The sequence below is a fragment of the Heteronotia binoei genome, chromosome 7, assembly GCF_032191835.1.
Source record: "Heteronotia binoei isolate CCM8104 ecotype False Entrance Well chromosome 7, APGP_CSIRO_Hbin_v1, whole genome shotgun sequence".
Taxonomy (NCBI): Eukaryota; Metazoa; Chordata; class Lepidosauria; order Squamata; family Gekkonidae; genus Heteronotia; species Heteronotia binoei.
Window position 1 is genome coordinate 962980 of NC_083229.1, and position 27225 is coordinate 990204.

Genomic DNA, 27225 nt, shown 5'->3' on the forward strand with positions numbered 1-27225 from the left:
TCATGCTGTCTCCTGGGCCAGGCGATAGTCGTAGACGCTGCCCCTCTCTGCAAAGGGCCTGCCTCTGGGGGGCACCCCCAGCCCCTCCTTGGGTGCTGCAGCCTCAGTGGGTGGTCCGAAGCCCCCTCCTCCAGGGGTCTGCAGGCGAAAGACATCCTGAAGGGAAAGGACAGGGCAACGGGTGGAGACAGCTGGCTCAGCTAATGAGGGAAGGGGCTCTTTTGACCCTGGGGTGGGGAAGAAGCAGCCGTCTGCAGCCTTACCCCCGGAAACACAGCCACAGAGGTCTTGCCACCCAGATTGAGGGTCCGGCCATCCCGTTGGATCAGCAGGTTCAGCCCGGGGGACCCCGCTTCTCCACCTGCCACAGAGGGAAGAGCAGGAGGGCCAGTTTGGTGTCATGGTTAAGGGTGTGGACTCTTATCTGGAGAACCGGGTTTGATTCCCCACTCCTCCACTTGCAGCTGCTGGGATGGCCTTGGGTCAGCCAGAGCTTTCTTATCCGGGAGAACCGGGTTGGATTCCCCACTCCTCCACTTGCACCTGCTGGAATGGCCTGGGGTCAGCCAGAGCTCTCTTATCTGGGAGAACCGGGTTTGATTCCCCACTCCTCCACTTGCACCTGCTGGAATGGCCTGGGGTCAGCCAGAGCTCTCTTATCTGGGAGAACCGGGTTTGATTCCCCACTCCTCCACTTGCACCTGCTGGAATGGCCTGGGGTCAGCCATAGCTTTCATAGGAGTTGTCCTTGAAAGGCAGCTGCTGGGAGAGCTCTCTCAGCCCCACCCACCTCACAGGGTGCCTGTTGTGGGGGGAGAAGATCTAGGAGATTGTAAGCCGCTCTGAGTCTCTGATTCAGACCGAAGGGCAGGGCATAAATCCGCAGTTCTTCTTCAGAGGGGGCAGCAGGGGGCGGAGGCAGCCAGGCGGGGGTCAGAATGCCAGGCTGGGAGATCCAGGTTCAAATCCCTGTTTTGCCACAGGGTGACCTCAGGCCAGTTCTGTTTCTCAGCCTTCCCACCTCACAGGGCTCTTCCGAGGGTAAAGCAGAGAAAGGAGGAACAACATCCTTGACCCCCAGCCTCCTTGGCACAAGGACAGGACAACAGGCCCCGCCCCAGTCTCAGAGCCCAGGATGATGCTGCCCCTCCCACCCCCTCCGCTGCCTGCCTGGATCCTCTGCTGCCCCCCCCCCGGCCTTCCAAAGCCCCCAAGGGCTGAGGCCAGAGGACCACCCCCCAGACCCCGAGGGGCTCCCTGCCACTCCCGCCCACCTCTACCCCCCCCCCGGAGGCCTCTGTCAGCCCCTCTTTCCTCCCCCCCCCACCAGCCTAACCCCCAGCAGGAGCAAGGGGCAGGCAGGCGCACCCCCAGTGCCATAAAGCCCCCCTGCCCCCAGGACCCTCGGTTGCGCTGCCCTCCGCACCAGGCCCAAAGAAAAGCTGGGACCTCACCTTGCAGGCCATAAGGCCGGAAAGCACGCCGCTCACTCAGCACCGACAGGACCATCTGCGCCCGAAACTGCAGCTCCCGCAGCACCCCGTCCCCCCCTCGGAACTGCCCGTTCCCCCCTGTGCCTCGGGCCAGCTCAAAGCACTTCAAGATCACCGGATACCTTGGAGGAGGCAGAGAGGGGGAGGGTGTTACCACGGCCCTGGGGGTCTGACACACCCCTCATCCTTCCAGCACCAACTCTGCCCGCCGAGGAGAAGGGGAACTTGGCCACGCTATCTTGGAAACGGGGGGGAGGGGGGATGACCAATGCACCCTCTAAGCTATGGAGCCTTGTGAGCAAAAATTCTGCTTCGTGAGCTACTGGCACTCAAGCTGTGAGCCAGCCACTGCATAAAGTAGTTTGCTCTGGGGCCATTTCTCCTGAGTGGAGACAAAACTAGTATAGCCATCTTCAAGAGGGGTTTAGATAAAAATATGGAGCACAGGTCCATCAGTGTGTGTGTATATATAAAATTTTTTGCCACTGTGTGACACAGAGTGTTGGACTGGATGGACCACTGGCCTGATCCAACAGGGCTTTTCTTTATGTTCTTATGTGACACAGAGTGCTGGACTGGGTGGGCTATTGGCCTGATCCAACAGGGCTTCTCTTATGTTCTTCTGTGACACAGAGTGTTGGACTGGATGGGCTGTTGGCCTGATCCAACATGGCTTCTCTTATCTTCTTATGTGACACAGAGTGTTGGACTGGATGGGCTGTTGGCCTGATCCAACATGGCTTCTCTTATCTTCTTATGTGACACAGAGTGTTGGACTGGATGGGCCCTTGGCCTGATCCAACATGGCTTCTCTTATGTTCTTATGTGACACAGAGTGTTGGACTGGATGGGCCGTTGGCCTGATCCAACATGGCTTCTCTTAACTGTGTGAGCTGAAGGCTAAAAAACTGTGAGCCAGCTCACACTATGCTGAGAGGGAAGACTGGCCTCCCCCCCAGCCTGGTTCCCTGTCAGAGTGGCCATACTGAGAGGCACGCACCGCTTCTCCAGGATCTCGGGGTCCGTGATGCGTGTGTTGGTCATGTGGGTATGGACACCACTCCTGCCGTGCCAGCCGGGCCCTGCCCCAGACCCTCCGGCCACCGTCTCATAGTAGCTCACACGCTCATTGCCAAAGGTGATGTTGTTCATGCAGCCCTGCAAGGAATGGGTGGGGGGAAGATGGGAAAATTGGCTCCACCTCCAAATGAATGATGGGAAATTGGTTCCACCCCCAACATTACAACGTTCAACTGACTGGGGTCTCTGCCCTGGAGGCACAAGGCACTTAAGCACTCAAAGCAGCATGGGAGAAAAATTAACGGTCTCAGGCTGCAGGGTAAAAATATCCCTTATCCCCCCACCGCCCCCCGGGGCATCTGAAGTCAGTCCTGCACAAGGAGGGGGATCTGGAGCACAGACCTCCACAAGGGGGTGCCCCCCCTGCAAGGAGAGCAGGAAGAAGCAGGTCTGTGGCCCAGAGCAGCAGCCCGCAGGGGGCCACGAGGAGAAGGCCTGCAGGGCCAGGAAACCTGGCCTGTGCCTGTGCAGAAGGGCATGGCTGGCGTCTACGAGCCACCAAGTGCCGCTCTCTTTGCACCAGCGCCTCTCAGCCAGGCCCGCTGAGCCGAGCACCCCCTCCTCCCTTCCCCTCTCCTCCAGGACACCTGCCCCTCCCCCTCCTCAGTGGTCCATGAAAGAGCAGCGATCCGGCAGATTTCAGGAAGTCTTTCAAAGCAATCGCCTTTGTTTGCCCTGGTCTTGGGCAAGTGCAGACATCCCTCTGCCCAACACGGAGCCAGGCAGAACTAGCCTGCGCCAGTTTCTCTTCTGGTCCCAAACCTTCCCCCCCCCAACCCCTGGGGCCACACTGGGCCACCCTCACCTGAGATGCGGCACACGCCCCAAAGGCCCGGAAGATCACATCGACCACCCGCTGGGAAGTCAGCACGTTCCCCCCCACGACAGCAGCATCCAGGGATGGGTCCAGGATGGAGCCCTTGGGGATGACGACCCTCACCGGAGCCAGGCAGCCCTGCCAGGGAGGGTGGGACAGGAGGCCAGGTGCAATCAGTCTCCAAGCAGCCCCCCCACCAGAGGCCCCCTGCCCTGAACCCCCATCTAAGTGGCTCCAGGATCACAGCACCGGCCCTCCCCGCAGCTGCCCTGCAACAGCTGCAGTAAGCAGAGCCCCCCCCCTCTCCGGGCTCTGCTCACCTGGTTGAGCGGGATGTCTCGGCCCACCAGGCAGCGCAGACAGTAGATGAGGGCCGAGAGGGTGATGGCGCGGGGGGCGTTGCAGTTCCCGTGGACCTCGTGGCCAGAGCTGCTGAAGTCAAACACAGCCTTGCCCTGGGAAGGGAGTGGGGGGAGAGGCACAGAAAAGACTGAGACCTACAGCCCCTCGGCCTCCCCAGGTCCAGACGGGAAGCAAGAAACACCATGCATTTTGAGCCGGGGGTCAAGGGTCAGGTACAGGTTTCCTCCCTCTCTCTCTTTGCCCTCTAGGCCTAGAACAGCCGAGGCCCCACTGCGCACCTCCTGGGGGTCAACAGCCACTTTGAGCCGGATGGGGGAGCCGTCGTCCATGAAGTCCTCTGCCTCCACCAGCAGGGGCCGCTCTGGCTCTCCCCGGCACCGGGCAAAGTCCCGCAGCATTTCCTGAACGGCCTCTTCTGCATTGGCCTGCGGGGGGGGGGGGGGGGGAGAAAGGATGGAGGTGAGACATTGCCAGGAAGCTGTTCCCTGCAAGGTAGCGCCGTCAGTCTGAGCTGGGCGTGTTGCTCATCCCAAGAGGCAAAGATGTCACCTTCTCCCAGTCCAAATGGGCCCATTCGGATGATTCGCTCCCAGGACGGCATTACTTGGCAGCAAAAGGGTGTCAAGAAAAACCTATGCTGGTCCCCAGGGAGGGCCAGGGACATTTCAAGGTGTGTGCGACTTCCCACCCAGCCTCTGGAGAAGAAGATGAAGATAGTGGATTTATATCCCGCCCTCCACTCCGAAGAGTCTCAGAGCGGCTCCCAATCTCCTTTACCTTCCTCCCCCACAACAGACACCCTGTGAGGTAGATGAAGATATTGGATTTATATCCTGCCCTCTACTCCGAAGAGTCTCAGAGCGGCTCACAATCTCCTTTACCTTCCCTCCTCCACAACAGACACCCTGTGAGGTAGATGAAGATATTGGATTTATATCCCGCCCTCCACTCCGAAGAGTCTCAGAGCGGCTCACAATCTCCTTTACCTTCCTCCCCCACAACAGACACCCTGTGAGGTAGATGAAGATATTGGATTTATATCCCACCCTCCACTCCAAAGAGTCTCAGAGAGGCTCACAATCTCCTTTCCCTTCCTCCCCCACAACAGACACCCTGTGAGGTAGATGAAGATATTGGATTTATATCCCGCCCTCCACTCCGAAGAGTCTCAGAGCAGCTCACAATTTCCTTTACCTTCCTCTCCCACAACAGACACCCTGTGAGGTAGATGAAGATATTGGATTTATATCCCGCCCTCCACTCCGAAGAGTCTCAGAGCGGCTCACAATCTCCTTTCCCTTCCTCCCCCACAACAGACACCCTGTGAGGTAGATGAAGATATTGGGTTTATATCCCGCCCTCCACTCCGAAGAGTCTCAGAGCAGTTCACAATCTCCTTTCCCTTCTCCCCCCCACAACAGACACCCTGTGAGGTAGATGAAGATATTGGGTTTATATCCCGCCCTCCACTCCGAAGAGTCTCAGAGCAGTTCACAATCTCCTTTCCCTTCTTCCCCCACAACAGACACCCTGTGAGGTAGATGAAGATACTGGATTTATATCCCGCCCTCCACTCCAAAGAGTCTCAGAGCAGCTCACAAACTCCTTTACCTTCCCCCCCCCACAACAGACACCCTGTGATTTGGGTGGGGCTGGAGAGGGATCTCACAGAAGCTGCCCTTTCAAGGTCAACCTCTGCTAGAGCTATGGCTGACCCAAGGCCATTCCAGCAACTGCAAGTGGAGTAGCGGGGAATCAAACCCGGCTCTTCCAGATAAGAGAGCTCTGGCTGACCCAAGGCCGTTCCAGCAGCTACAAGTGGAAAAGTGGGGAATCAAACCCGGTTCTCCCAGATAAGAGAGCTCTGGCTGACTCAAGGCCATTCCAGCAGGTGCAAGTGGAGGAGTGGGGAATCCAACCTGGTTCCCCCAGATAAGAGAGCTCTGGCTGACCCAAGGCCATTCCAGCAGGTGCAAGTGGAGGAGTGGGGGATCCAACCCGGTTCTCCCAGATAAGAGAGCTCTGGCTGACCCAAGGCCATTCCAGCAGGTGCAAGTGGAGGAGTGGGGAATCCAACCCGGTTCTCCCAGATAAGAGAGCTCTGGCTGACCCAAGGCCATTCCAGCAGGTGCAAGTGGAGGAGTAGGGAATCCAAACCGGTTCTCCCAGATAAGGGAGCTCTGGCTGACCCAAGGCCATTCCAGCAGGTGCAAGTGGAGGAGTGGGGAATCCAAACCAGTTCTCACATATAAGGGAGCTCTGGCTGACCCAAGGCTAGGGTGGGACGGTGGCTCAGTGGTAGAGCATCTGCTTGGGAAGTAGAAGGTCCCAGGTTCAGTCCCTGGCATCTCCAAAAAAGGGTCCAGGCAAATAGGCGTGAAAAACCTCAGCTGGAGACCCTGGAGAGCCGCTGCCAGTCTGAGAAGACAATACTGACTTTAATGGACCGAGGGTCTGATTCAGTATAAGGCAGCTTCATGTGTTCATATATGTTCATTCCAGCAGCTGCAGGTGGAGGAGTTGGGAATCCAACCCAGTTCTCCCAGATAAGATTCCGCACACTTCCCCTTTACACCAAACTGGAGGGGAAGCTGTGGACAGCAGGCCGAAGGAGAAAGAAAGTCCACTTCCTTTGCAAGGGAATTCTGGGGCCTTCCTCACCTGGATGTGAGCCATGTACGCCTGCACCACCTCCAGCCCGTAGTGGCCAATCAGCTCATTCACCAACTGGATCCCCTTCTGATTGGCTGCCACCTGAGCACGCAGGTCAGACAGGTTGTCATGGAGACTGCGCGTGCCGCTACTGCCAGGAATCTGCCCCGGAGCCATCAGGGCCTTGGTGACCTCTGCAAGAGACAGCGGACTACAGAACCCAGAATCCACCAGTCCAAGAGCAACCAAGCACCTGCCATAGTCTTTATTTAGTGGTTAGGTTTTCTGGCTGCCATTCACCTGAAGGGTCTTGTGGCAACATTAAAACCAATAAAGTAAAAAGAAATAATAAATATCAAATATTAACACTGAAATATTAGAATCCATAACTATTACCATACCACTATTGTAACAGCCCAAATGTGTGATTACCCCCCAAAGGTCAACCGAAACCATTTGCCCTGTGGGAACTGAACACTTCTGGCTGTCATCTGAGAGGGCGTTCCACAGGGCAGGGGCCACAACTGAGAAGGCTTTTCCCCTGGGGACAGCTAACCCAGCAATCAAGGGGCCAGGCACCTCCAAGAGGATGACCGAAAGGAGTGCGTGGGGGGAGGGGTGTAACGGGAAGAAGACGACTACGACAACATTAGATTTATATCCCGTTTCTGGGGTTAGAACATGGTGAGCTGACCTGTCTCTCACAGAGGGGCAGTACGAGTTCTTTGTTTTGGGCATAAAAGGCATATTAATGCCTGCTGTCTACCTGTTTCCAGTAAAGGACCTTGTCTAGGACATGCTTGTTATCTCGAGGGGAGAGACTTTGGCTGACGAGAGACCCCAGAAGGGTTTTTTTTTCGGCTTTGAAGAACCCCCGATGAGAGATTGCATCCCATCGTCTACAAAGAATCTCTGGAGTCATTGAATTGACTGAAACTCATCAAGGTTCCAGCCTTCTATAGACTATAACAACTTCTGAAGGAAAACTGGACGGTATGAGCAAGATTAGACGGAGCTAAGGTAAAAGATTCTTCTCTATCACTCCGGGAGCAAATTAAGACTGTTTAAAGAAAAATGCTAAGATCCAGAACTATTTGTCAAAGTAAGAAATTAAGGAGAAGTGGAAGGGGGTAAAGGTGGAATTTTTGGAGCTAAGAGAAAGCAGTAAAGTGCAGAAAAATACTTGCTGTTTGGAATTTTTGTGGCTTTGAAAAAAAAAACCCAGCCATAACAAAGCTGCAGACTCTCATGACGAAGCAGGAAGTGACAACTCCTTCAAGTATCATGAGATTTACAATCATAGAGAACAGGACTTCATTGCCAGAGTCAGGAAACAAGTGGTGAAAGAAGAGGAACCTCCAAACATCCGGGTATATTCCAGAACCAGGAACCATAGAGAATCTTCGGAGGCCATTATAGAAAGGCCAACGTTTTATTAAAAATAAACTGGATTTGTTAGGGTTTGTAGAATCTTTCGGGCTCAAGTGCTGTGTTCTACTGGAGAAAGTTTTTCTTCCAGACGTTTCATTCTCAGCTGCGGAGAACATCCTCAGTGGCGTTGCAGCCGGAGCAGACGCTCTGACCTTCTTGGCTCTGTGCATTGAGTGGGGCCAGGGCTGCTGGAGAGCTGCTATTTCTAGGCTGGAGGGGGTGTGGTGAAAGGGCAATTGGTTTGTGGATGTGCCCATTGTTTGGTGGGGCTTCCTGGAAGGGTAGTGATCAGGAAACTGGCTGTTGAATGTGACCATTCTGTGTTAATTGCTGGGAGGGTTGGAAGGGGTGTGAAGATAAGGAAGGTGATTGTTGACTGTGCTGATTGTTCTGTGGAATGTGCTGGTTGTTCTGTGAATTTCTGCAATTTATAGTCTGTAGGGTGTTTTGCAGAGCTGGGTACCAAGATTGGTGGATGGAAATGCCTTCTTCCTTTCTGTTAAAATTGTGCTGGTGTTTGTAAATCTCAATAGCTTCTCTGTTCAGGCGGGTATGATAATCTTTGATAAAACTGGACTTGGACTATAAAAACGTTTAAGACCAACACAAATCATCCTCAAATGGCGAAACAGTTTGGACTATATATTTGGAAATAAAGACTAAGCCCTAAGGGGAAAAGGAAAATTTTTTAAAAACATCGCGGCCGCCATTTTGGGGAATTTAAGAACTTTAAAAATTAATATCTGGAGCTAGGAGGCTCCTAGGACGGCGATTTTGGCCTTGCTGGAAAGGGCAGGCTCCAATCTATTGAATGCAACCATTGGATTGTGGATTGGTGTGACCAGCTAAGATCCCATTATAAGCAATGGGCAGACAGTAATGTCTGATCAGAAGCTGGGATCTAGAGTTACACGTTTAAAAGCAGCCTCAGTGGGAGAAGGGAAAATGTCTAAACAAGTCCAAGAACAATTGGGACGCTATGGAAACAAGATTATTAAAGGCAATGTGTCAAGTCTGCTGTATTTTGGTCAAGCTGCATCTTAACATTGGTTCAGAAGTAAGGGGTTCTGGGTAAAACCACACTGAACACCGAATGCTGCTAGCTAACTTTCCTCACCCCCTCACCGTCCCTTTGTTGTGTAGCCTGCTTTGAAATGGTGATATGGGAACAAGATAGTAGAGCCTTCTCAGGCAGGGTGTCTGTGGGAGTGTGAAGGCGCTAAGGCCTCAGCTTGGGAACGAAGTAGTAACATCCTGATGTGAATATACACTGCATAGAATGCCCCTCCCTCAAGAATCCTTTTGATCTATACCTTAAATGCTTGGTTAATGTCTATGTACCCCAGTCCTTCAATCTCTATCATGGTCTATCGTTCTGTCTCCAATAAACTAGTAACTTTGTTTCAACCAAAGTCTCGTTATTGAATTCAGCCGACGTGACACAATGAAGGAATTAATAACGGGAAGTGAAAATAAATTAACTAAAGAAATAACCAAAGAAATCAACTCTAGTGCTGAAGAAGTACAGAAAGAATTTAAGAAAAAGATTGAGGAACTTAAAAAAGAGTCTCAAGCAACAGCAAAAAAACCTGAAGAGATTGAAGTTAAAATAAAAGGCCAAGATGCTACTATCAAGTAATTGCAGGATAAAGCAATATTGCAAGACTGTAAGTTGATGAAGAATATGATTCGTCTAAGGGGAGTGCCAGAGGCTGACCAAGAGGATTTGAAGAAGTATATGGCTGCAATTTTGGAAGAATTTCTGGAAGACCCAGTTGAGGAGGAACGTATGTGTGACTATATATATAGGGTCAACTCAGAATTTGCCAGACAGCGCAAGCTACCCAGGGACGTGGTAGTGAAATTTACTACAAGGGATGTGGTGGGAAGGATCTTAACCAAGCAGTTTAGTAGCCCAATGGTTGTGGAGGAAAGCAGAGTGAGAATCATGAAGGAATTGCCGAGAAAGGTCATCAGTGACAGAAAGCAATTCAAGAAACTGACTGACAAGCTAAGAGAGAAGGGCATAAGATATAGATGGATTTTTCCTGAAGGTCTCAGCTTTGAGCATAATAGACTGAGAAAAACAATAGTGGACACCCAAGGCATGAATGAATTTTTGGTGGACAATAAAGATTTCGAGGGTACAGAATAATTGTAAAAACCATTATGGATCACAAATTAATCTCTTGGAATGTAAATGGACTTAACTCACCTCAAAAAAGAAAGGCAATTTTTCATTGGATTAAAAAGCAGAAATGTAATATAATTTGTCTACAAGAAGTACACATTAAGCAATTGGATTACAAATTTTTATGGAACAAAGCTTTGGGAGAAGAATTTTTCTTGCTAGCAAAAGATAAAAAAAGGGAGTGGTTTTTTATATTAAAAAAGAACTGGAACCGAAATTGGTTTTTAAAGACAATGAAGGTAGATATATTGCAGTGGAGGTGTTTATTAATGAGAAAAAGACATTGTTGCTGGGACCATATGCCCCCAATGGGGCGAAAGATGCTTTTTTCAAAGACATTTTGCAGCAACTTGACCAAATGACTTATGAGCATGTAATGTTAATGGGAGACTTTAATGGAACTATTAAGAACTCTTTGGACAGATCTGGAAATTAAAAGAATAAAGATGGCAAGTTGCCAAAGTCTTTTTTTGAATTAGTAAAGAAAGAAAGTTTGGAAGATATTTGGAGAGAGTTCAATCCTGAAGTACGAGATTATACTTTTTTCTCAGCAAGGCATGACACTTTCTCGAGAATTGATACGATATGGTCTACGAAGGACCTGGGACTTATTACTAATAAAATAGAGATTCTTCCAAAAATAGGTGCAGACCACAATCCATTACAGCAAAAGGAGTGCAAAAGTGTAGAAGATGGAGACTAAATGAAGATTTGCTATTAGCCACAGTGTGTATATATGTGTGTGTGTGTATAAATTATTGGCCACTGTGTGACACAGAGTGTTGGACTGGAGGGGTCACTGGCCTGATCCAACAGGGCTTCTCTTATGTTCTTATGTGACACAGAGTGTTGGACTGGAGGGGCCATTGGCCTGATCCAACAGGGCTTCTCTTTATGTTCTTCTGTGACACAGTGTTGGACTGGAGGGACCACTGGCTTGATCCAACAGGGCTTCTCTTATGTTCTTAACTTGAACTGGATCCAGAGGCTACTTGGTGTAGCCAGCACAGCTGCCTCAGAACTGGAGTCCTCTGAGCTGACATCCTGGCAGCCGCGTTCTGCACCCCCTGCCCTTTCGAGGTGTATTCAAGGGTAGTCCTACATGCAGTAAATTACAGTAGTCCAGTCTAAAGGTGAGGGGAGGAGCAGTCTGCATTTCTGCATGTGGGTCACCTCCCCCAAGGGGTTCTGGAGGCCCCAGCTACAGCCACCTCTCCCCCAGCCCTTCTCCTTCTCCCCCCACCTCTGGCTGTGTGAGAACCCACCCTCCTCTTGGAAGACTCCATCCTCGACTAGCTTGAAGGAAACGAAGACGGCGCCCTCTTCCTGCAAGGAGTGGGAGTGCGGGGGCATCGAGCCCGGTGTGATGCCCCCAATGTCTGCATGGTGCCCCCGGCTGGCCACGAAGAACACCGGCTTCGGCTCTCCCGGCCAGAACACCTGCAGTGGGATAGGAAGGCTGGACAGAGGGCCCCCAAGGGCCCCCGCAGAGCCAGCAGAGCAGCCAGCCGAGTCCCTTCAGAGACACCCCCCGGCCTTGGAAGGCACAGCGTTCAACTTGATTGAGAGCTGACAGAGGGTTCTGTTCCCATAGGGACGGCAGGAGACGTGGAGATGTGGGCTGTCAGGCCCCAGAGCACAACATCAGTGCCAGGCCAGCCCCATTCCCCCCCCCCCCCCGTCACCTGTATCTGGGGCCTCTGGGCTGCTGCACAGAGAAGGGCTCCAGCGGCCAACAGCTTCTGGACCCGGCCTCTCCCATGACCTGAGGCCAACTCACCGGAGTGATGACCGTCAGATCGGGCAAGTGACTCCCACCAGCACATGGATGGTTGCTCAGGATCACGTCCCCCTCACGGAGGTCAGAGCCCAGGTTCCAGATCTGGAGGGGCACCAAGGGAGGAGGAGGTCTGGGACACCAGGGGAAGCCCAGAAAGACCCTGGCCCGGTAGGCCCCTGCCCCCCACTCCAAAGGCCACACACAATCCAGACTCCCAAGAGCCAAAGTCAGGGCTTCACAGCAGGACAGTGTCCCTGGAGCACATTCTTCCATCGCTCAAGCCAAGTCACACAGCCCCACCCCCCTCCCCGGTCTCCCTCACTACTCCATCCTGAAGGTCACAGACAGAGCTGGAGAACAAGGAGAGACATCCCTGAGGAACATGAACTGGGGCCGATTTCACTAGCGCCCCCCCCCCACCACACTGAAAACTGTTTTTGAGCCTGTGGGCCCCTTTGGAATTCTGACACTGGATGGGCGATGCAACCGCAAAATGGCGGCCAGGGCAGGCAGAGCCAACAGCACAATGGCTGCCACAGGAAATGGAGCAGCGCACACAGAAGCAGTGTAAGTGCGGGGCAGACAAGAGGCGATTAAAACACACACTAGGAAAGAAGGGCGAGAGAGGACAGAGCAAACGCTATGGGGGCAACTGCACAGACCGGCCAATCAGAAGCCGTGCTGGGCAAGAGCACCTCCTAACTCCACCCACTTTGGGGGGTGCCAAGAAAGGTGTGGGGACCCCTGGCTGAGGCGCAGGAGCCGAGGGAGGGGCCAGGACGCCTGGGTCCCTCTCCCCCTGGGGGAGCGCGACACGCCAGCCTCCTCACCTGGAACTGCACAGTCTCCTGCATGGCCCCCAGGTGGACCGGGATGTGGGGGGCATTGGACACCAGCCCCCCGTCCGGCCCAAAGAGGGCGCAGGAGAAGTCCAGCCTCTCCTTGATGTTGGTGGAGATGGCCGTGCGCTGCAGGATCCGCCCCATCTGCTCTGTTGGGGAGAGAGGAGCACCGGGTGACCCCCCCAGACCTGGCCAGGCACGCCAGGGGAGGGAGGGGGGAGGGGGCGCCAGACTCACCTGCGATGCTCATGAAGCGGTGGGAGAAGATGGAGAGCTGGATGGGATCCCGCTGGGGACCGACAGGACAGGCCGCCCCAGAGCCCACTGTGATGCAGATGTCCCCCAGGCGGGTCACAGCCGCCGTGCAGCCCGGCTCCACCAGGATGGTGCTGGGGGGGCAGGAAGCCATTGTCTCAGTCCCACCCCTCTCTGTGCCCCCCAAGCCCCTCCGCAGAAAAGCAGCCAAGAGAAGAGTCCCCCCCGCCCCCTCACCTGTTCTGGTCGATCAGGATGCTGGGGCCCGGGATGCGGTGGCCCCAGGTGAGGTCCTCCAGCAGGTAGAGGTGGGTGTCCTGGTAGCCTCCCTCAAAATAACAGCAAGTCACCTGCAAAGTGGAGGCAGGCAAAGGCAAAGCCTCAAGACACACAAAGCGAGTACTCCGTCTGCCGCGTTTGCTGCTGCTATTATTATGATTATGGTTATTATTACTATTATTTATTGGATTTATATCCCACCCTCCCCGCCCAAGCAGGCTCAGGGTGGCTCACAAATATCAGACTAAAACAATAAAATAATAGATAAGCATTAGAGTTTAACAATTAAACCAAGTCAATAATAACAATTAAATAGCTTAAAACAATTTAAAACAATTCTGGTGTTTGTATCATTAATTTCAGTATGTTCAGCGATGTTGGGCGTCCTCTTATACTATAATTCAGCTGAAGGCAAGTCGAAATAGTGCTGTTTTACAGGCCTTGCAGAAATGAGCAAGGTCCCGCAAGGCCCTTCCTTTTTCTGGAAGTTGGCTCCACCAGTAGGGGGCCGCAACTGAGAAGGCTCTCTCTCTAGTAGACTTCAGTCTCGCCTCCCTCAGCCCAGGGATTGACAATAAATTCGGCGTCCTGGATCTCAGTACCCTCTGAGGAACACGTGGGGAGGCAGGTCCTCGGCCACATAAGGCTTTGAAAGTAATAACCAGCACCGGTATAGTGAACTGGCATATACTATTGGCAGCCAGTGCAGCTCCCGCAGCCCTGGCTGCATGTGCTCCTGTATAAGAACAGCCTGGCCGCCGCATTTTGCGCCAACTGCAGTTTCCGGATATGAGACAAGGGCAGCCCCGTGCAGCAGTCTAGAGGAGGCAGCCGTGGTCCCAAGGAGCTTCAGTGGTTTTCAGAGGGCTTAAATTAGGAGGGGAGAGAGGCCCATGGGGACTAGAGGGGACCTCCACACTCAGAGGCATCTTAGCGCCAGGAGGCAACCCCAGGGAAGACCCTGGCCTCTCTGCCCCCCAGAGGAATGTGGGACCTGGCGGACGACTGGCCCTCTTCCTCCAGCTCCACAGTCATAACACCACGTCCACATGGCCGTGGGAAGGGAGTTCTGCCAGAGGGCACCCCCACGGCCGGCCCAGCACAGGCCCCTCGTCCAGCTCCCCAGCCGTGTGGACAGGCAGTTGCCTATGCTTTGCTGTGCCCAGAGCCCTGCTGGATGCCAGGGGAGGCAGTGCCCGGATTTCCCTGCCCACGCAGCAGCCTTTGGCTCCCCCTTCCCTTAGCGGACTGGGCTGGGCTGGGCTTCTTAAAACTCAGCAACTGAAAACTGCTACAGCAATGTAACTTCAGAACGTGTATTCCCACTTCTTCAATGGAAGCCTCTAACCTGCTTTGTTGTGGAGATATAACAGGAAAGGCATCCCTTACGATAGAGGAGGCTAGAGAATTACTTTTTTAATAACCGAAGCATAAAACTGAGAAAACACATCATGCATACTATTTACGATGTCATACTGATATAATGAAATTAAATTTACTTTTTTAAAATTTGAAAAAGCCCCAGAGTGGGGGGGGAGGGGTATGGTTGTGCTGGGGGGGGGGGAGGCCAAGGAAACTGCCTTGGGGAAGCCCTGTTGGAACCCTGCTTTAGCAGCGACTGCAGCAGCCAGAGTGAGAGGCCAAGAGCCACAAGCAACCCACCCTCTGCTGCAGAAGCCCTGGAGGGTGAGAGAGCCAGACTGGGGCACCTTCCCACAGGGCCCAGCAGGGGAGAGAGAGAGGAAAAAGAGCCCCTCACCTTCTCCACGCGGGCAGCGGCTTTGCTGGCAGCAACGGGCTCCTCCTGCCCCAGGCCAGTGGTGGCTGTGCCCCTCACGCGGATGTCGTCCACCAGGACAGCCCGGGCAGGGATGGTGAAGCCAAACTCCTGCAGGTATCTGACAGGAGCAGTGTCAAGGGAGAAGTTATTGCCGGGCCCTTCCCCTCCCAGCCCCAGGCGGGAAGGGGGCGCTCACCGGGCAGCGAAGGAAGCTCCAAAGTCGCCAGTCTGGCAGGAGGCAGCAGTGGCCGGGTGGCCCTTAGCCGAGCACATCAGGGCACAATCCGTCCGCTCGTAACGCAGGTGGAGGAAGGCCTCGGTGCTGATCTGGGCTCTGCAGGGACAGGCAGGGGAGGGGTGGAGGGGGCTTCCAGCCAGACCCTTCCCCAATCGCCCAGGGTGCTGGAGCAAGGGCTCCCGAGGGGCCAGATGAACAGACAGACTCCACCAAGGCCTCCGCACACCCCATGGGCTGCGACGGCTCCAGCCTGCCCCGCTACCTGGAGAAGCCCTGGGCCTCTAGAGCCTGGATGCACTCCTGTTCCAGGGCTGCAATGCGGCTGTCCAGCCGGGGGAAGGCTTGGGGTGCGTAGGGAAGAGCACAAGGCTCCTGGGCTTCGTGCACCACGTCGGCTAGAGCCAGTCCGTAGGCTGACAGGATCCCGCTGTACCTGCACAGAGAGGAAGGGGTGATCTGGGCTCTGCTGTGCCTCACTGTGGCTCAGTGGCAGAGCATCTGCTTGGTAAACAGAAGGTCCCAGGGTCAATCCCTGGAATCTCCAACTAAAAAGGGTGCAGGCAGGTAGGTGTGAAAAACCTCCACTTCAGACCCTGGAAAAAAAGAGCCGCTGCCAGTCTGAGAAGACAATACTGACTTTGATGGACCAAGGAGGGTCTGATTCAGTAGAAGGCAGCTTCAGATGTCCGCCTCCCAAATCTCTGCCCCAGTCCCCTCCTCTGGGGCCCCTTGGGAGGAAGCAGAGTCCCGCCCTGGGAGGGGGGCCCCACAGCCAACCCACCCACAGCCCCCCCTCCCTGGACACCTGACTCTGGCTTGGAGGGCGGAGGGTCTGCTCCCCTGGGCTGGATGCGCCCACCTCTGTCCCCCAAGAGATCCAGAATACAGACAGCTCATCGCCCCACAAGGATGACCCATGGCATGACAGCTCAGCATTTGGGACCCTTGAGTCGAGTTGGGGTTAGCCATGCTGGGAGTGCAGGAGCTGAGGCTGGAAAGCACTCTGCACATTCCCAGAGGAACGCTCAGCAATGAATGCACTCAAGTGGGCATCTCAAAACAATTCTCAAGCAAGGGGACATGTAGGCAGGGCTTTTTTTTGCAGGAGGAGCTCCTTTGCCTATTAGGCCACACCCCCCAAGATGTAGCCAATCCTCCTGGAGCTTCCAGGGCTCTTAGTGCAGGGCCTGCCGTAAGCTCCAGGAGGACTGGCTACATCGGGGGGGGGGGGGGGGCTAATAGGCAAAGGAGTTCCTGCTACAAAAAAAGCCCCGCGTGTCAGCAACGTTACCCTCGGCCAGGAACAAATTCTGAGCTTGGGGGGGAGCAGGCCCTTTCACCTCCCGCCCTCAGCTTCAGCCCCCCCCCCGCCCACATACTTGTGGATGAAGACTTTGCTCATGCCCAAGGTCCGAGCGATGGCACAGGCATGCTGCCCACCAGCGCCACCAAAACAAGCGAGGACATGCCGCGACGTATCGTGACCCCGGGCCTGCCGAGAGAGGGGCAGGGAAACCATCAGAGGCGGAGCCAGAGGGGGCAGTTCCTCCACCCACAACCAGCCTGCCTTGGGTCAGACGCCCACTCAGGGGGCCTAAACCCGGAACCACCAGCATCTTCTCAGGTGGGAGGGAGAAGGCTGGGATCTGCTGTTGTGGCTTTAACTGGGAAAAGGGAACTGTTATAGTAATCAGCCTTGAACCAGCAGGAGAAGTCGGACGGAAACATTTTAATTAAGAAACAAACAAGGCCTAGAAGTCAAGGGAAATGCCAACTCCGCCTGCTTCCCAGATAGAACAAACAGCGATACGAAGAAAACTGTAATAGCGCCAACCAATCGGAGTGTCAAAATATACAAATAGTTAAATCAATGATTTACAATTTCAAAGTCAAAATTCATGTACTAAACTGAAGTCAGAATTCAGAATTTCCATTCACAAAATACATCAAAAATTCACAATTCCTCAAAATTCACAGTTCACCAATATTCATCGTGATGGTGCTTAGAAAACAGTGATTATTCTCCTGTGGACTCGATGCACAGAACTCTGCACTGTATCTCCTTTCATTAATTGTCTGCAGCATCCCAATGGGGTGACTGATGAACGTGACCAGAACAAGATGTGGTCCCCAAAAGTCCTTAAGTGATAAATACGGATAAACTGGGAATTCTGATGAATGAACTTTGAGGAATTGTGAATTTTGGTATGTCGAACCCTGATGGATTTTGTGAATGGAAACTGTTGTAAACAATTTAACTATTCACATATTTTGAGACTGAGAATGTTTGGTACGATACTGTTGAGTATACCTTTAAATACTGTAATCCCATCTAGGCCACAATCCACATTACACTGTGGCAGGGCCTTCCTGAGCAATCACACCCTCCGGACATGGGGGGGGGGGGGGGGACTCTGCACTGGGGGGAGGGGGGTGAATGGGTGCCCTCGTTCCGGCTCTGGAGGAAACAGCAGCGATTCATATAACAGCAAAGGTTCTACTGCTGCCTTGTGTTTTAAGCGGGAATTGCATGCTGCAGAAACCAGAAACCAAAGGAACCCTGAAGCTTCTGAGAAGCTGGAGATCTCCTTTCATGGCCAGCCCCCTCCCCCTCCCTCCACCTCTTCTGTTTCAAAGGGGAATGCAATCCTCTCCCCCCCTCCATGTCACCAGAAGGGGCTGTTGAGGCTTCCCTACCCTTGCCTGGATGAAGGAGAGCCCCTCGCTTTCCTTCCCCCCACACCCCCAGCGGCAGCCACATTCGGTCCTACTGTAGACACCAAGAACCACCCAAAGGGCACCCAGTTCATGGAAGGGTGGGGGGCTCTGCCTGGGTGTACTTTGGCTCCACCTTGCCCACTCGGACTGGCAGCGCTGCGCCAGGGTGGCTGGCAGAGAAGACCCTTCCCACAACCAGCTCCTTCAGAAGCCTGACCTCCTGCTGCCAGGGACTGCACATGGGGGGCCTCCCACGGCCCAGGCCTGCCCTCTATCGGTTGGGGGTGGAGAGGACAGCAGCCCTCCCCCCACACAACACCTTCCTCCTCCTCCTCGGGAAGCCTACCTGGGTCAGGGCCCGGATGGGCCGGCACATGGCTTCGTTGGCCACCCGGATGAAGCCCATGGCGACCTCCTCCACGCTGAGGGCTGCCCGGGGCCCCAGGGAGGCATTGATGCTGGCGGTGAGCTCCTGGAAGGCATGCAGGGTGGCGTCCCGGGAGAGCGGCTGGTCCTCGTGCGGCCCAAAGATGCAGGGGAAGTACTCAGGCAGGAGACGCCCCAGGCACAGGTTGGCATCTGTCACCGTCAGGGGCCCCCCTGCGTAGAGGGGGATTGAGGCACTCGCTGCCCCCCTCGCCAGCCCCTCCCCCCTGCCCCACAGGTGGCCAAGCTGCCTCACCTTTCCGGTAGCACGCGGGGCCAGGGTGGGCCCCTGCCGACTCAGGGCCAACCAAAAAGAGCCCAGACCTGCAGCACGGAAAGACAGACAGCTGACTCACAGGGAGAGGCAATGCCACGCAGAAGGACGGAGCGGGGGGGGGCCTCTGCAGAGGGCCCCAAGGTGCTGGGGGGGGGGTGCTTATTGCTAGACCATTCTCATTTATGCAGTGCCCAGAATGGACCCTGGGAAGTGGGCTGGGCTGGCCTCATCAGGGCACGGCAAAAGACTCGGGGGAGGGAGAAGAGCCAGGGGTCCGGCCCGTGTGACAGAAAAGGCAGTGCCACCGCACGGGGGAGGGGAGAGGCAGGGAAGTCAGGCCCACCGGAAGAAGAGCCGGGAGCCGCCTCCCGCAGCCACCGTGTTGATGTCCAGCTGGGGGGCCTGGATGCTGATGCCAGCGGTGGTGGCCTCAAAGACGTGCTCGTACTCCCCCGCATAGCGGCTAACGTCCGTGGAGGTGCCTGCGGAGAGATCAGGTCAGCCGCGATCCCTCGTCCCCCTCGGGAGCAGGAAAGAAGGCCCCACCCGTGCCCCGTTCAGCTCTCTTTTCCCCTCTTCCAGGCCGGCTCTTCCCACCCACCCTGCGCAGCCCTCACTCACCGCCCATGTCGAAGCCGATGACGGGCTGCCCTCCCTCCTGGCGGTAGGTAGTGACTGCATAGCCCACGACTCCCCCGGCCGGGCCTGAGAGGATGGCGCGAGAGCCGCTGAAGGCATCCATGGGGGTGAGGCCGCCGTCAGAGCGCATGAACAGGACAGGCACACTCTGGGGGGGGGGGGCACAGCGACAGGGCTAGGCCAGCGCCAAGGCGGAGGGGCTGACACATGCCTTCCCCTCGCAGTACCCTCCTGCAAGGTGCCTGGCTGGAGTCGTGGGCTGCCACCCACTTGAGGAGACCCTGTCAGAGATGGGCCCAGGCTGACCCACCTCACAAAGAAAGGGGCAGAGACGACCCCTGAGCTCCTTGCCCAAAGGGCAGGACACAGATCTCTTCCAGGCCTCTCACTGCGAGGGACGGTGGGTTCTAGGAAACTACTCTCAATCACTGGGCCACTGATGACGATGCAAAACAGGCAGGCTCTTTTTAATTCTTAGAATCACAGAGTTGGAAGGGACTCTCGGGGTCATCTAGTCCAACCCCCTGCACAAGGCAGGAACTTCACAAATACATCCCCCTCACCCCCACACACACACTTCACGGTGCCCTGGACTTGGTCACTCTCTACTGCAGCTGCAGGCGTCCCACAGGGGAAAAGGCCGAGTGCGGAAACACGGCAGTTGCCCCCCTCCTCACAGAAACAGAACAGGGAGAGGAGGACGAGGGAAGGGAGAGGAGGGGGAGTCTACGAATGTCATCAGATCCTTTCTGGTCACCAGTGACCGTTCCCAACCCACTTTTCACCTACTGAGTACTTTGACTGCACAACAATCCTGCAAAGTTGGGCGCGTAAAGAGAGCCTCTCTCCACAGCCAGAGAACCAAACAGAACGAAGTTGTATTTCCAGGAAAGTCCACCCTGATCCTCTGCACAGGAGATCCCCCCGCTTCTCACCTGGAGCTGGGAAGCGAAGCCAGCCCGAAATCCCTCCAGGTAGCGGCTGATGCAAGGGGTGAGGTAGGCGTCTGCACAGGCGGTGTAGCCCCGGGGCACGGCCCGCACCATCGGCATCACCTCGGAGGAGAGCGACACCTGCCGGAAGCCCAGCTCCCGGGCCAGGGCTCCCACCTGCTCCTCGTGCTTCGGCCACCTGCCAGGGAGACCACGGGGCTCAGCCAGGCCACTCTGCCCCACCCCTGAAGGCAAGCCCTCTCTCTCCTGGCCCCCAATGCAAAGCATCGCCCAATCAGGATTGGCTCTGCCCTCAAGAAAAAGATCGACCCCCCTCCCCCACCCCCTGCCTGCTCAGAGCAGCAAACAGCCCCCCCCCCAGAGGGGGGAGCAGGAGAGGGGCACAATCCAAACCTCTAGGCCAGGGGTGTCAAACACCTGGCCCGGAGGCCGAATCAGGCCCCCAGAGGGCTCCTATCAGGCCCCCGAGTAACTGGCTGCCGTCTGCTTCCTTCTCCCTCTCTCTTGCTTCCTTCTGTGTAACAGCTTTTTTTACAAGGCTTGCTCAATCGCACAGGAGCTACAGAGCAAAACCTCTGTTTTCTCCATTGGCTGAGGCTCCTCCCTTGGGGAGGAGGAGGAAGGAAGAGCTTTAACCAGGCTCTCTCAATTGCACAGAGCTACTGAGCCAAGTCTCTTTCTTCTACTGGCTGAGGCTCCTCCCCCTCCTGGCCCCCTGGGGAAGGAAGGAAAGAGCCAGAGCTTCCTTTGCCCAGTTCCCTGGGTCCCATGGGAGAGATACAAAGAAAGCACCTTTAAGACCAACAAGTGCTAATGTTTTAAGCATGTTTTAAGTTTTTATTTTAAAAAATCTTTGTGTTTGTGTCCTTTATAAAGTTTATACCTTTGCTACCTAATGTCAAATAGGTACACACTTGGCCTGGCCCTACAAGGTTTCATTTATGTCAGATCCGGCCCTCATAACAAATGAGTTCGACACCCCTGCTCTAGGTCCTGCCCCCTCCCCAGAGCCCCCTCTCCTGGGACGGAGGTTCATGAGGCGCCCAGAGTGAGTCACTCAACACTTTTCTGGCACAAATTCTGTTTCGAGCTGGAAGTGCTCCTGTGGGTGGGGAAGAACATGTCGCTGCAGGAGAGAGAAGTGGGGGCCTGCAGGCCAAGGGAGGGGCCCCAAAGGGAGCCAGGGAGGGGGTGGTCTTTGGCAGGAGGGGGAGAACTCGCCCAGACATGCAGTCCATTCCCAGCGCTCTCCCTGAGCCCGACAGGACCAGGACTTCGTCGCTGGGCGGGGGGGAGGGGGAGAGGGAGTCTTGGGCCACTCAGAATAGTGTGCAATGCACGTGGGGGAGAGGGGGCTGCCAGACATGCATTTGTGTATTTAATTTCTTCATTTGCTTGCCCAGCTTTCTTAAACAGACTTCAGGTGCCCTGCAGAGTTCTAAAAGACAATGCAAAAAGGCAGCTCTCTGGAAAGGAGGCGTTTCTGTTCCCTAAAGCAGTCAACAGGAGAGGGCAGCAAGACTCCGCGGCTCCAGGTGCCCCTTCTCAGCACTGCTCTCCCCCCCACCCCACCCCGTGTGGCATGGGCTCCAGGTGCCAAGAAAGCAGGCAGGGCCACCACCCGGTAGGACACGCAGCTGGCAGGCAGTCCGGAGTGTGAAGCAGCTGCTGCCGCTGAAGCCACAGGGATGGGGAAAAGAGGAGAGCTGTGGGCCTCATGCCAGGGGTGGGAGGGAGGGGCTTAGCATCTCCAAGGACACCCCTCCCTTCTCTGTGCTCTCACCCCAGCCAGGAGGAAAAAGAGCTGGCCGTAGGGAAGAGAGGATGGCCCCACACCCCCAGCAGCCACTGGGGAAATAAGTAACCCTGGCTGGCCACAGGGGGGGGGGTGCTGGTTTCACCGCCCTTTCTCCACGGCAAGCTGGCCCCCCTCCACCCACCTGGGCCCTCTCACGGCCTCAGCGGCTGGGCCCCTTTCAGGGGAAGGCAGAAAGGGATGCCTGCCCCTCCCCCACAGGCATGAGGGTCAACACTGAGATGGGGGGGGGGAGAAACAACCCTATACGTTCAAAGGTGTGTTATTAATTTAAATCATACTTTTTTTACAAAAAATGTCCAATGTGTTTTTGAAAAGATTCTGAAATCTTTCCACGGGTCTGTAGAAAAACCGGTCTTGTCTGTCCCTGGCTCCTTGGTTTAGGATTTCCGTATTCACAGATGGGGCCACCGAGAGAATGAGCTCTCCTGGGAGCACAAACACGCAGGTGCCACGGGGCTCTCTTGGGTGACGGAAGCCCCGCATGGGGCACTCTCTGCACTGGGGGGGGGGGGGCACCACTGCTACAGCACACACCATGAACAAGCCAATGAAGCTGCATTACAAACAGAATACGTCAACAGAATCTGGACCCAAGCTGGGAGTCCAGTGGCACCTTTAAGACCAACAAAGGTTAATTCACAGAATCACAGAGTTGGAGGGAGCCCCCTGCCCAACGCAGGAGCAGCCCAGAGCACCCCTAACCAGTGTTTGTCCAGCTGCTGCTTCAAGACTGCCAGAGAGGCGGAGCAGGCCACCTCCACATGGAGCCGATTGGACTACTTGGACTGTAAAGAAGTTTTTCCTAAGATCCAGCTGGTACCTTCCTTCCTGCCCTTCATTCTGACCCATTATTGTGAGTCCTCCCCTCTGCTGCTAACAGGAACTGCTCCCTGCCCTCCTCTAAGGGACGGCCCTTCAAAGGCTTCAATCTTGTCCCCCATCAGCCCTCCAGACTGAACCTTCCCAGGTCCCTCAGCCTTTCCTCCTTGCAGGGCTTCTTGGTCTCCAGGCCCCAGCACCCGCTCCGTTCTGTCCACCTCCTTCTTGAAGTGGGGCCTCCAGAACTGCACAAAGGGGGGGCCTGGCCGATGCAGTGTCCAGCGGGACTATTGCGTAAATCTTGCAATTGTGCAAAATGATCACAGAACCGGAGCCTCCAAATGCTCGCCCCCCCCCCAGTAGGAGCCTCAGTAGAGAAAGCAGAGCGGCAGGCACCTTTGGCAGGGTGGCCCCTTCACAAGGCCCTGCTCGGCTCTTGGTGGCTGTGCAGCTCACATCTTTTTTCTCCCACCCACCTGAATGCCCTCGCACCTGGCCTAGCTTGAACACACCCCATGCGTCTGACCAAGTGGCCAAACGTCCAGCCAAACTGGACGTGCAAGTTGTAGAGAGGTGGGGGCCAAGTTCTTATCAGCCACAGAGGAAGGGGGGGGGACAGCTGTTAAAAAATAAAGCCCCGACAACGCTGGAGGTGGGCAGCCGCAGGAATGCTGCCTCCACTGGGTCCCGCCGCTCCCTGCAGCTGCTGTGTAGCCTTGCAGGAAACCCGGATCCAGCCCATGAAACACCATCCAGCCTCTCTTCCCCCCTCCGGCAACCACTGGCCAGCCCTGAAAGCACCGCAAGACTCCTCTTCATTCCTGCTGCAAAAAAAACAACGGGCCTCTCTGGACTTTTCAAGACAGAATCTCCTCCTGTGGAATTCCAGGCATGTCCATTTCCAAACCCCGCAAGGTCAACACCAGGCCCACTGTGGGAGCTGGCAGGCCTGGGGATCCAGCTGCCGGAGTGGAATCTTCCCCGGGGCCTTCAGCCTGCTGGATTTGCTCCTTTGTCGGCCACTAATCCCAACCCTTGCTCTGAAAAGGCCTTCTTGCATAACGAGGATTTGTTGATCCTCCTGCGCTGTGCCAGGAAGGCTTTGCTGGGGTGAGAAGCAGCCCCAAGGCCACCTGAGGCTTCAGCACAGAAGCTGCCCTCTCCCCCGGGCAGCTGGCTGGGGGACTCGATGCGAGTAAGGCCTCCTCTGGAGTCTTGTGTTCAGTTTTGGGCACCACATTTTAAGAAGGATCTAGACAAGCTGGAACGGGTCCAGAGGAGGGTGACGAAGATGGTGAGGGGTCTGGAGACCGAGTCCTGTGAAGGAGCTGGGGATGTTTAAGCCTGGAGAGGAGGCGGCTGAGAGGTGATAGGATCACATCTTCAAGGACTTGAAGGGCTGTCCTATAGAGGAGGGTGTGGAATTGTTTTCTGTGGCCCCGGAAGGTAGGACCAGAACCAGCGGATTGAAATTAAATCAAAAGTTTCCGGCTCAAAATCAGGAAGAACTTCCTGACCTTTAGAGTGGTTCCTCAGTGGAACAGACTTCCTCCTTGGAAGAAGCAGCCCCCTCCCCAGTGGAAGAAAACACCCCTCACTTGCTCCCTCCGTTGCCTGCAGACCAGCGATAGCACTGCCTCTCTGCATTCCCTTCTGCCAGGCTGGAGTCTGAAGCCATGGTGCTATTTCCTGGGGGGGGGGGGGTGAGGCTTTTCAAGAGCCCCCGCACAGAGTCAGAGGCTGCAGAGGAGTTGCACTGCCAGGGGCCCAAGTAACCCCACCCCCTCAACCAGCAAGCTGAGCGAGCTGCCCTCACAGTACACCAGGCCGGGCACTCACGCGTAGGAGTGGAGAAGCACGACGGCAAGGCTGCGGATCCCCTTTGCCAACAGCTCCTTCAGCGGCTCCCGCAGGGCATCCAGGTCCACGGGGCGCTGCACCACCAAGGAGTCGCCTGTCACACCTGGGCACAAAAGCGAAACCAAACCTGAGTTCTCGTCTGGGACTGGATGCCCCTCGTGCCCACAGACCCACAAGCTCCTCCTGGCAGCCCACAGCCTGCGGGCCCTGATCCGAGGACTCGTCCTTCTCAAACCAGGCCAGAGTACAGGAAGCGGCAGCTCTGCCCACCCCCAACCAGCTTAGAGCCCTGGGTGCCAGCCCCCTCTCACACGCCACGGGCGTCCTCCAGACTAGATTACTGTCCTGCGCTCCAGGTGAGGATTGCCTGAGAATGCCATCTCCTGTTGGCAGTCCTACGTCTCCTGAAGCTACAGACTTAATTTCAAATATCTGTGTTTTTTGGGGGGGGGGGGGAGGAGGGGGGAGGTTCATCCTCAGGAAGTTTGCTTGTTTGTTTTAGATTCCAGATTCTCCCGCCAACCTGGGCGCTCCCCTGGGTTTGTAGCAGAGTCCCCACTGCTTGTCCTTGGCCCCTTTGGGGGCATTTCCTGATCCACCCTCTGAGGCTCAAATGGAGATCAGATAACGATTGCATTTCAACCTACTGCAGATTACTATAAGTGTCTTTTGCTTAAAAGGCAGGCTAAAAATACACCAAATAAAGGCTGGGTTACCTGTGACTACCTGCTGTTTGCCAAAAATCTGGCATCCTTCCTGATGCAGGATGACGCGTTCATCTACTTCCACCACTGCTTCATACAGCACCTCGGGCACAGACACTGCCTGGGAGGGGGCAAAGGGAAGATCCGAGCAGGGGCCAGTCAATACCTGCAGGCGGGGGGGCAGGGGAAGCAGACACGCTCCCAACAGGGCACTGCTCAGGCAAGCCAGGGACGCTTCAGGCACCCACGGTCCAGTTTTTTGCGAGGGAACTCGTAAGATGGTTTATGTGAATGGAAAACCCCACTCGTACTCATGTCTGCACAGTTCAGGAATGAGCCCCCTCCCTTTTTACTAGGGTTGGGTGGAACCAAGGCCAGGCTGTCTAATCGGCGTTAAGAGAAAACTCACTCAGCGAGTTCCCAGGCGGTCCCCCAGGGCTCGTCGATCTCACAAGCAACTTGGCACTGCCTGAAGCCTTGACAGGCAGAAATGGGAGGAGGAGTTTCATAGATGGTTGGGGCCCCCAAACTCCTCACAAGTGACAGCACTGATGGACAGATGCAAGCAGGTGTTGCAAAAAGCCATGCAAACACCTGCACCATGCAGCCTTGGCACACTGCTAACCTGGAGAACGGAGAGAGCATCCTCACCCCCTCTAGGCAGAGCCTGAGTCTCTGAGCTTGCAGCAGCTCCCCTCTCGTTTCCACCTGGGGGGGGGTCTGGGCCAAGCGATCTGCTCCCCCTGCTGGCCACCCTAAGAAAAGCAGGCTCTTTAAAAAGTTGGATGGCCGGATGGATGGATGGATTTCTCAGGTGCGCCCCCCCCCCCCAAGAGGTCCAGAGGAGCAGACCTCTTCCCCAGCTGAGTGCTGCTGAGTTCCCCGGCCTCTGGCCTGCACCGGTCGGACACTCAATTCTTCCCTTCTGGGCCTCCAAGACGGCCTTCCCAGCAAGGGCTGTCCCTCAGGGGTGGGGGGGGGGCACTTCAGGGCAGCCCATGGAGGGCCAGCAGGGGAGAAGGGCTGCTGGGGGGCGGGGCAAGGGTGAAGTTCAGCAAGTTCACGATGCTGCGGGGGGGGGGGGCTGCATGAGGAATGCACGCTCCGTGGCCCGGCAGCCCCCCCTCCCTCCCTCCCCCCCCCAGCAGCCAATCCCGGCGAGCAGCTCAGCGCCCGCCCCTCCCCCCTCGCAGGCAGCCCGACGGAGGGGGCACTGACCAGGTCGAAGATCTTGGGGCGGGCCTGGGTGCCGATGGCGAGGAGGTCGCGGAAGCCCTTGGTGATGAGCAAGGCCAGCCGCTCGCCCGCCCTCTCCAGCAGGGCGTTGGTGGCCACCGTGGTGCCCATGCGGATCCACTCGATGCGCGACGTGTCCAGCGGCTCCTCTTTCGGGAAGGGGCTGCCGCATTCCTGGGGGGGGGGCCGCCGGTCAGAAGCCGCCCCCGAGAGCCGCCCCCCCCCCCAGCCCCTGGGACCAGCGCCGGCGGCCTTGCGCCCGTCGAGGGGCAGCAGCAGCAGCAGGCAGCGCCTCGTCCGCGCCCTCCTCGCTTGGCCGGGCCGGGTGGGACTCCCTCCCCCCTCGGGGCACCTGCTGCAGGAGGCGCCGGATGGCCTCGGTGGGCGCGTCGCGGTAGTTGGCGGGGTCCTCGGAGAGCAGCTTCAGCACGCGCACGCGCCCCCCGGGGCAGCGGGCGAAGACGTCGGTGAAGGTGCCGCCGCGGTCGATGGCGAACTGGAAGCGCTGCCGGGCAGCCATCGCCCCGAGGGAGAGGACGGGGAGCGGCGGGGGGGGCTGCTGTGGACGCCGCT

General features: G+C 56.0%; 1 protein-coding gene across 1 annotated transcript; it reads right to left on the reverse strand.

Annotated features, from left to right (window-relative positions):
* Positions 1-27185, reverse strand: OPLAH (5-oxoprolinase, ATP-hydrolysing). Its single transcript, XM_060243115.1, has 26 exons — positions 27005-27185; positions 26635-26826; positions 25429-25537; positions 24692-24815; positions 20197-20392; positions 19244-19409; positions 18966-19104; positions 18602-18669; positions 18266-18519; positions 16581-16693; positions 15464-15634; positions 15160-15297; positions 14943-15081; positions 13142-13254; positions 12887-13038; positions 12638-12798; positions 11808-11909; positions 11293-11467; positions 6415-6599; positions 4032-4178; positions 3711-3845; positions 3379-3528; positions 2494-2651; positions 1455-1615; positions 264-361; positions 1-156 (listed from the first exon to the last, which is right to left on the reverse strand). The coding sequence occupies exons 1-26, from the start codon at positions 27170-27172 to the stop codon at positions 1-3; spliced, it is 3870 nt and encodes a 1289-aa protein (XP_060099098.1). The 5' UTR covers positions 27173-27185.
* Positions 27186-27225: the final 40 nt, after the last annotated feature.

What these genes read in the sequence shown, in the direction of transcription:
- OPLAH (XM_060243115.1), bottom strand. Translation starts at nt 27,172, where the DNA reads ATGGCTGCCCGGCAGCGCTTCCAGTTCGCCATCGACCGCGGCGGCACC. An exon ending in GCCCCAAGATCTTCGACCTG is followed by an intron (nt 25,538 to 26,634) that starts GTCAGTGCCCCC and finishes GCCCCCTCCCAG; the next exon opens with GCAGTGTCTGTGCCCGAGGT. An exon ending in CGTACATGGCTCACATCCAG is followed by an intron (nt 4,179 to 6,414) that starts GTGAGGAAGGCC and finishes CCCCCCCCGCAG; the next exon opens with GCCAATGCAGAAGAGGCCGT.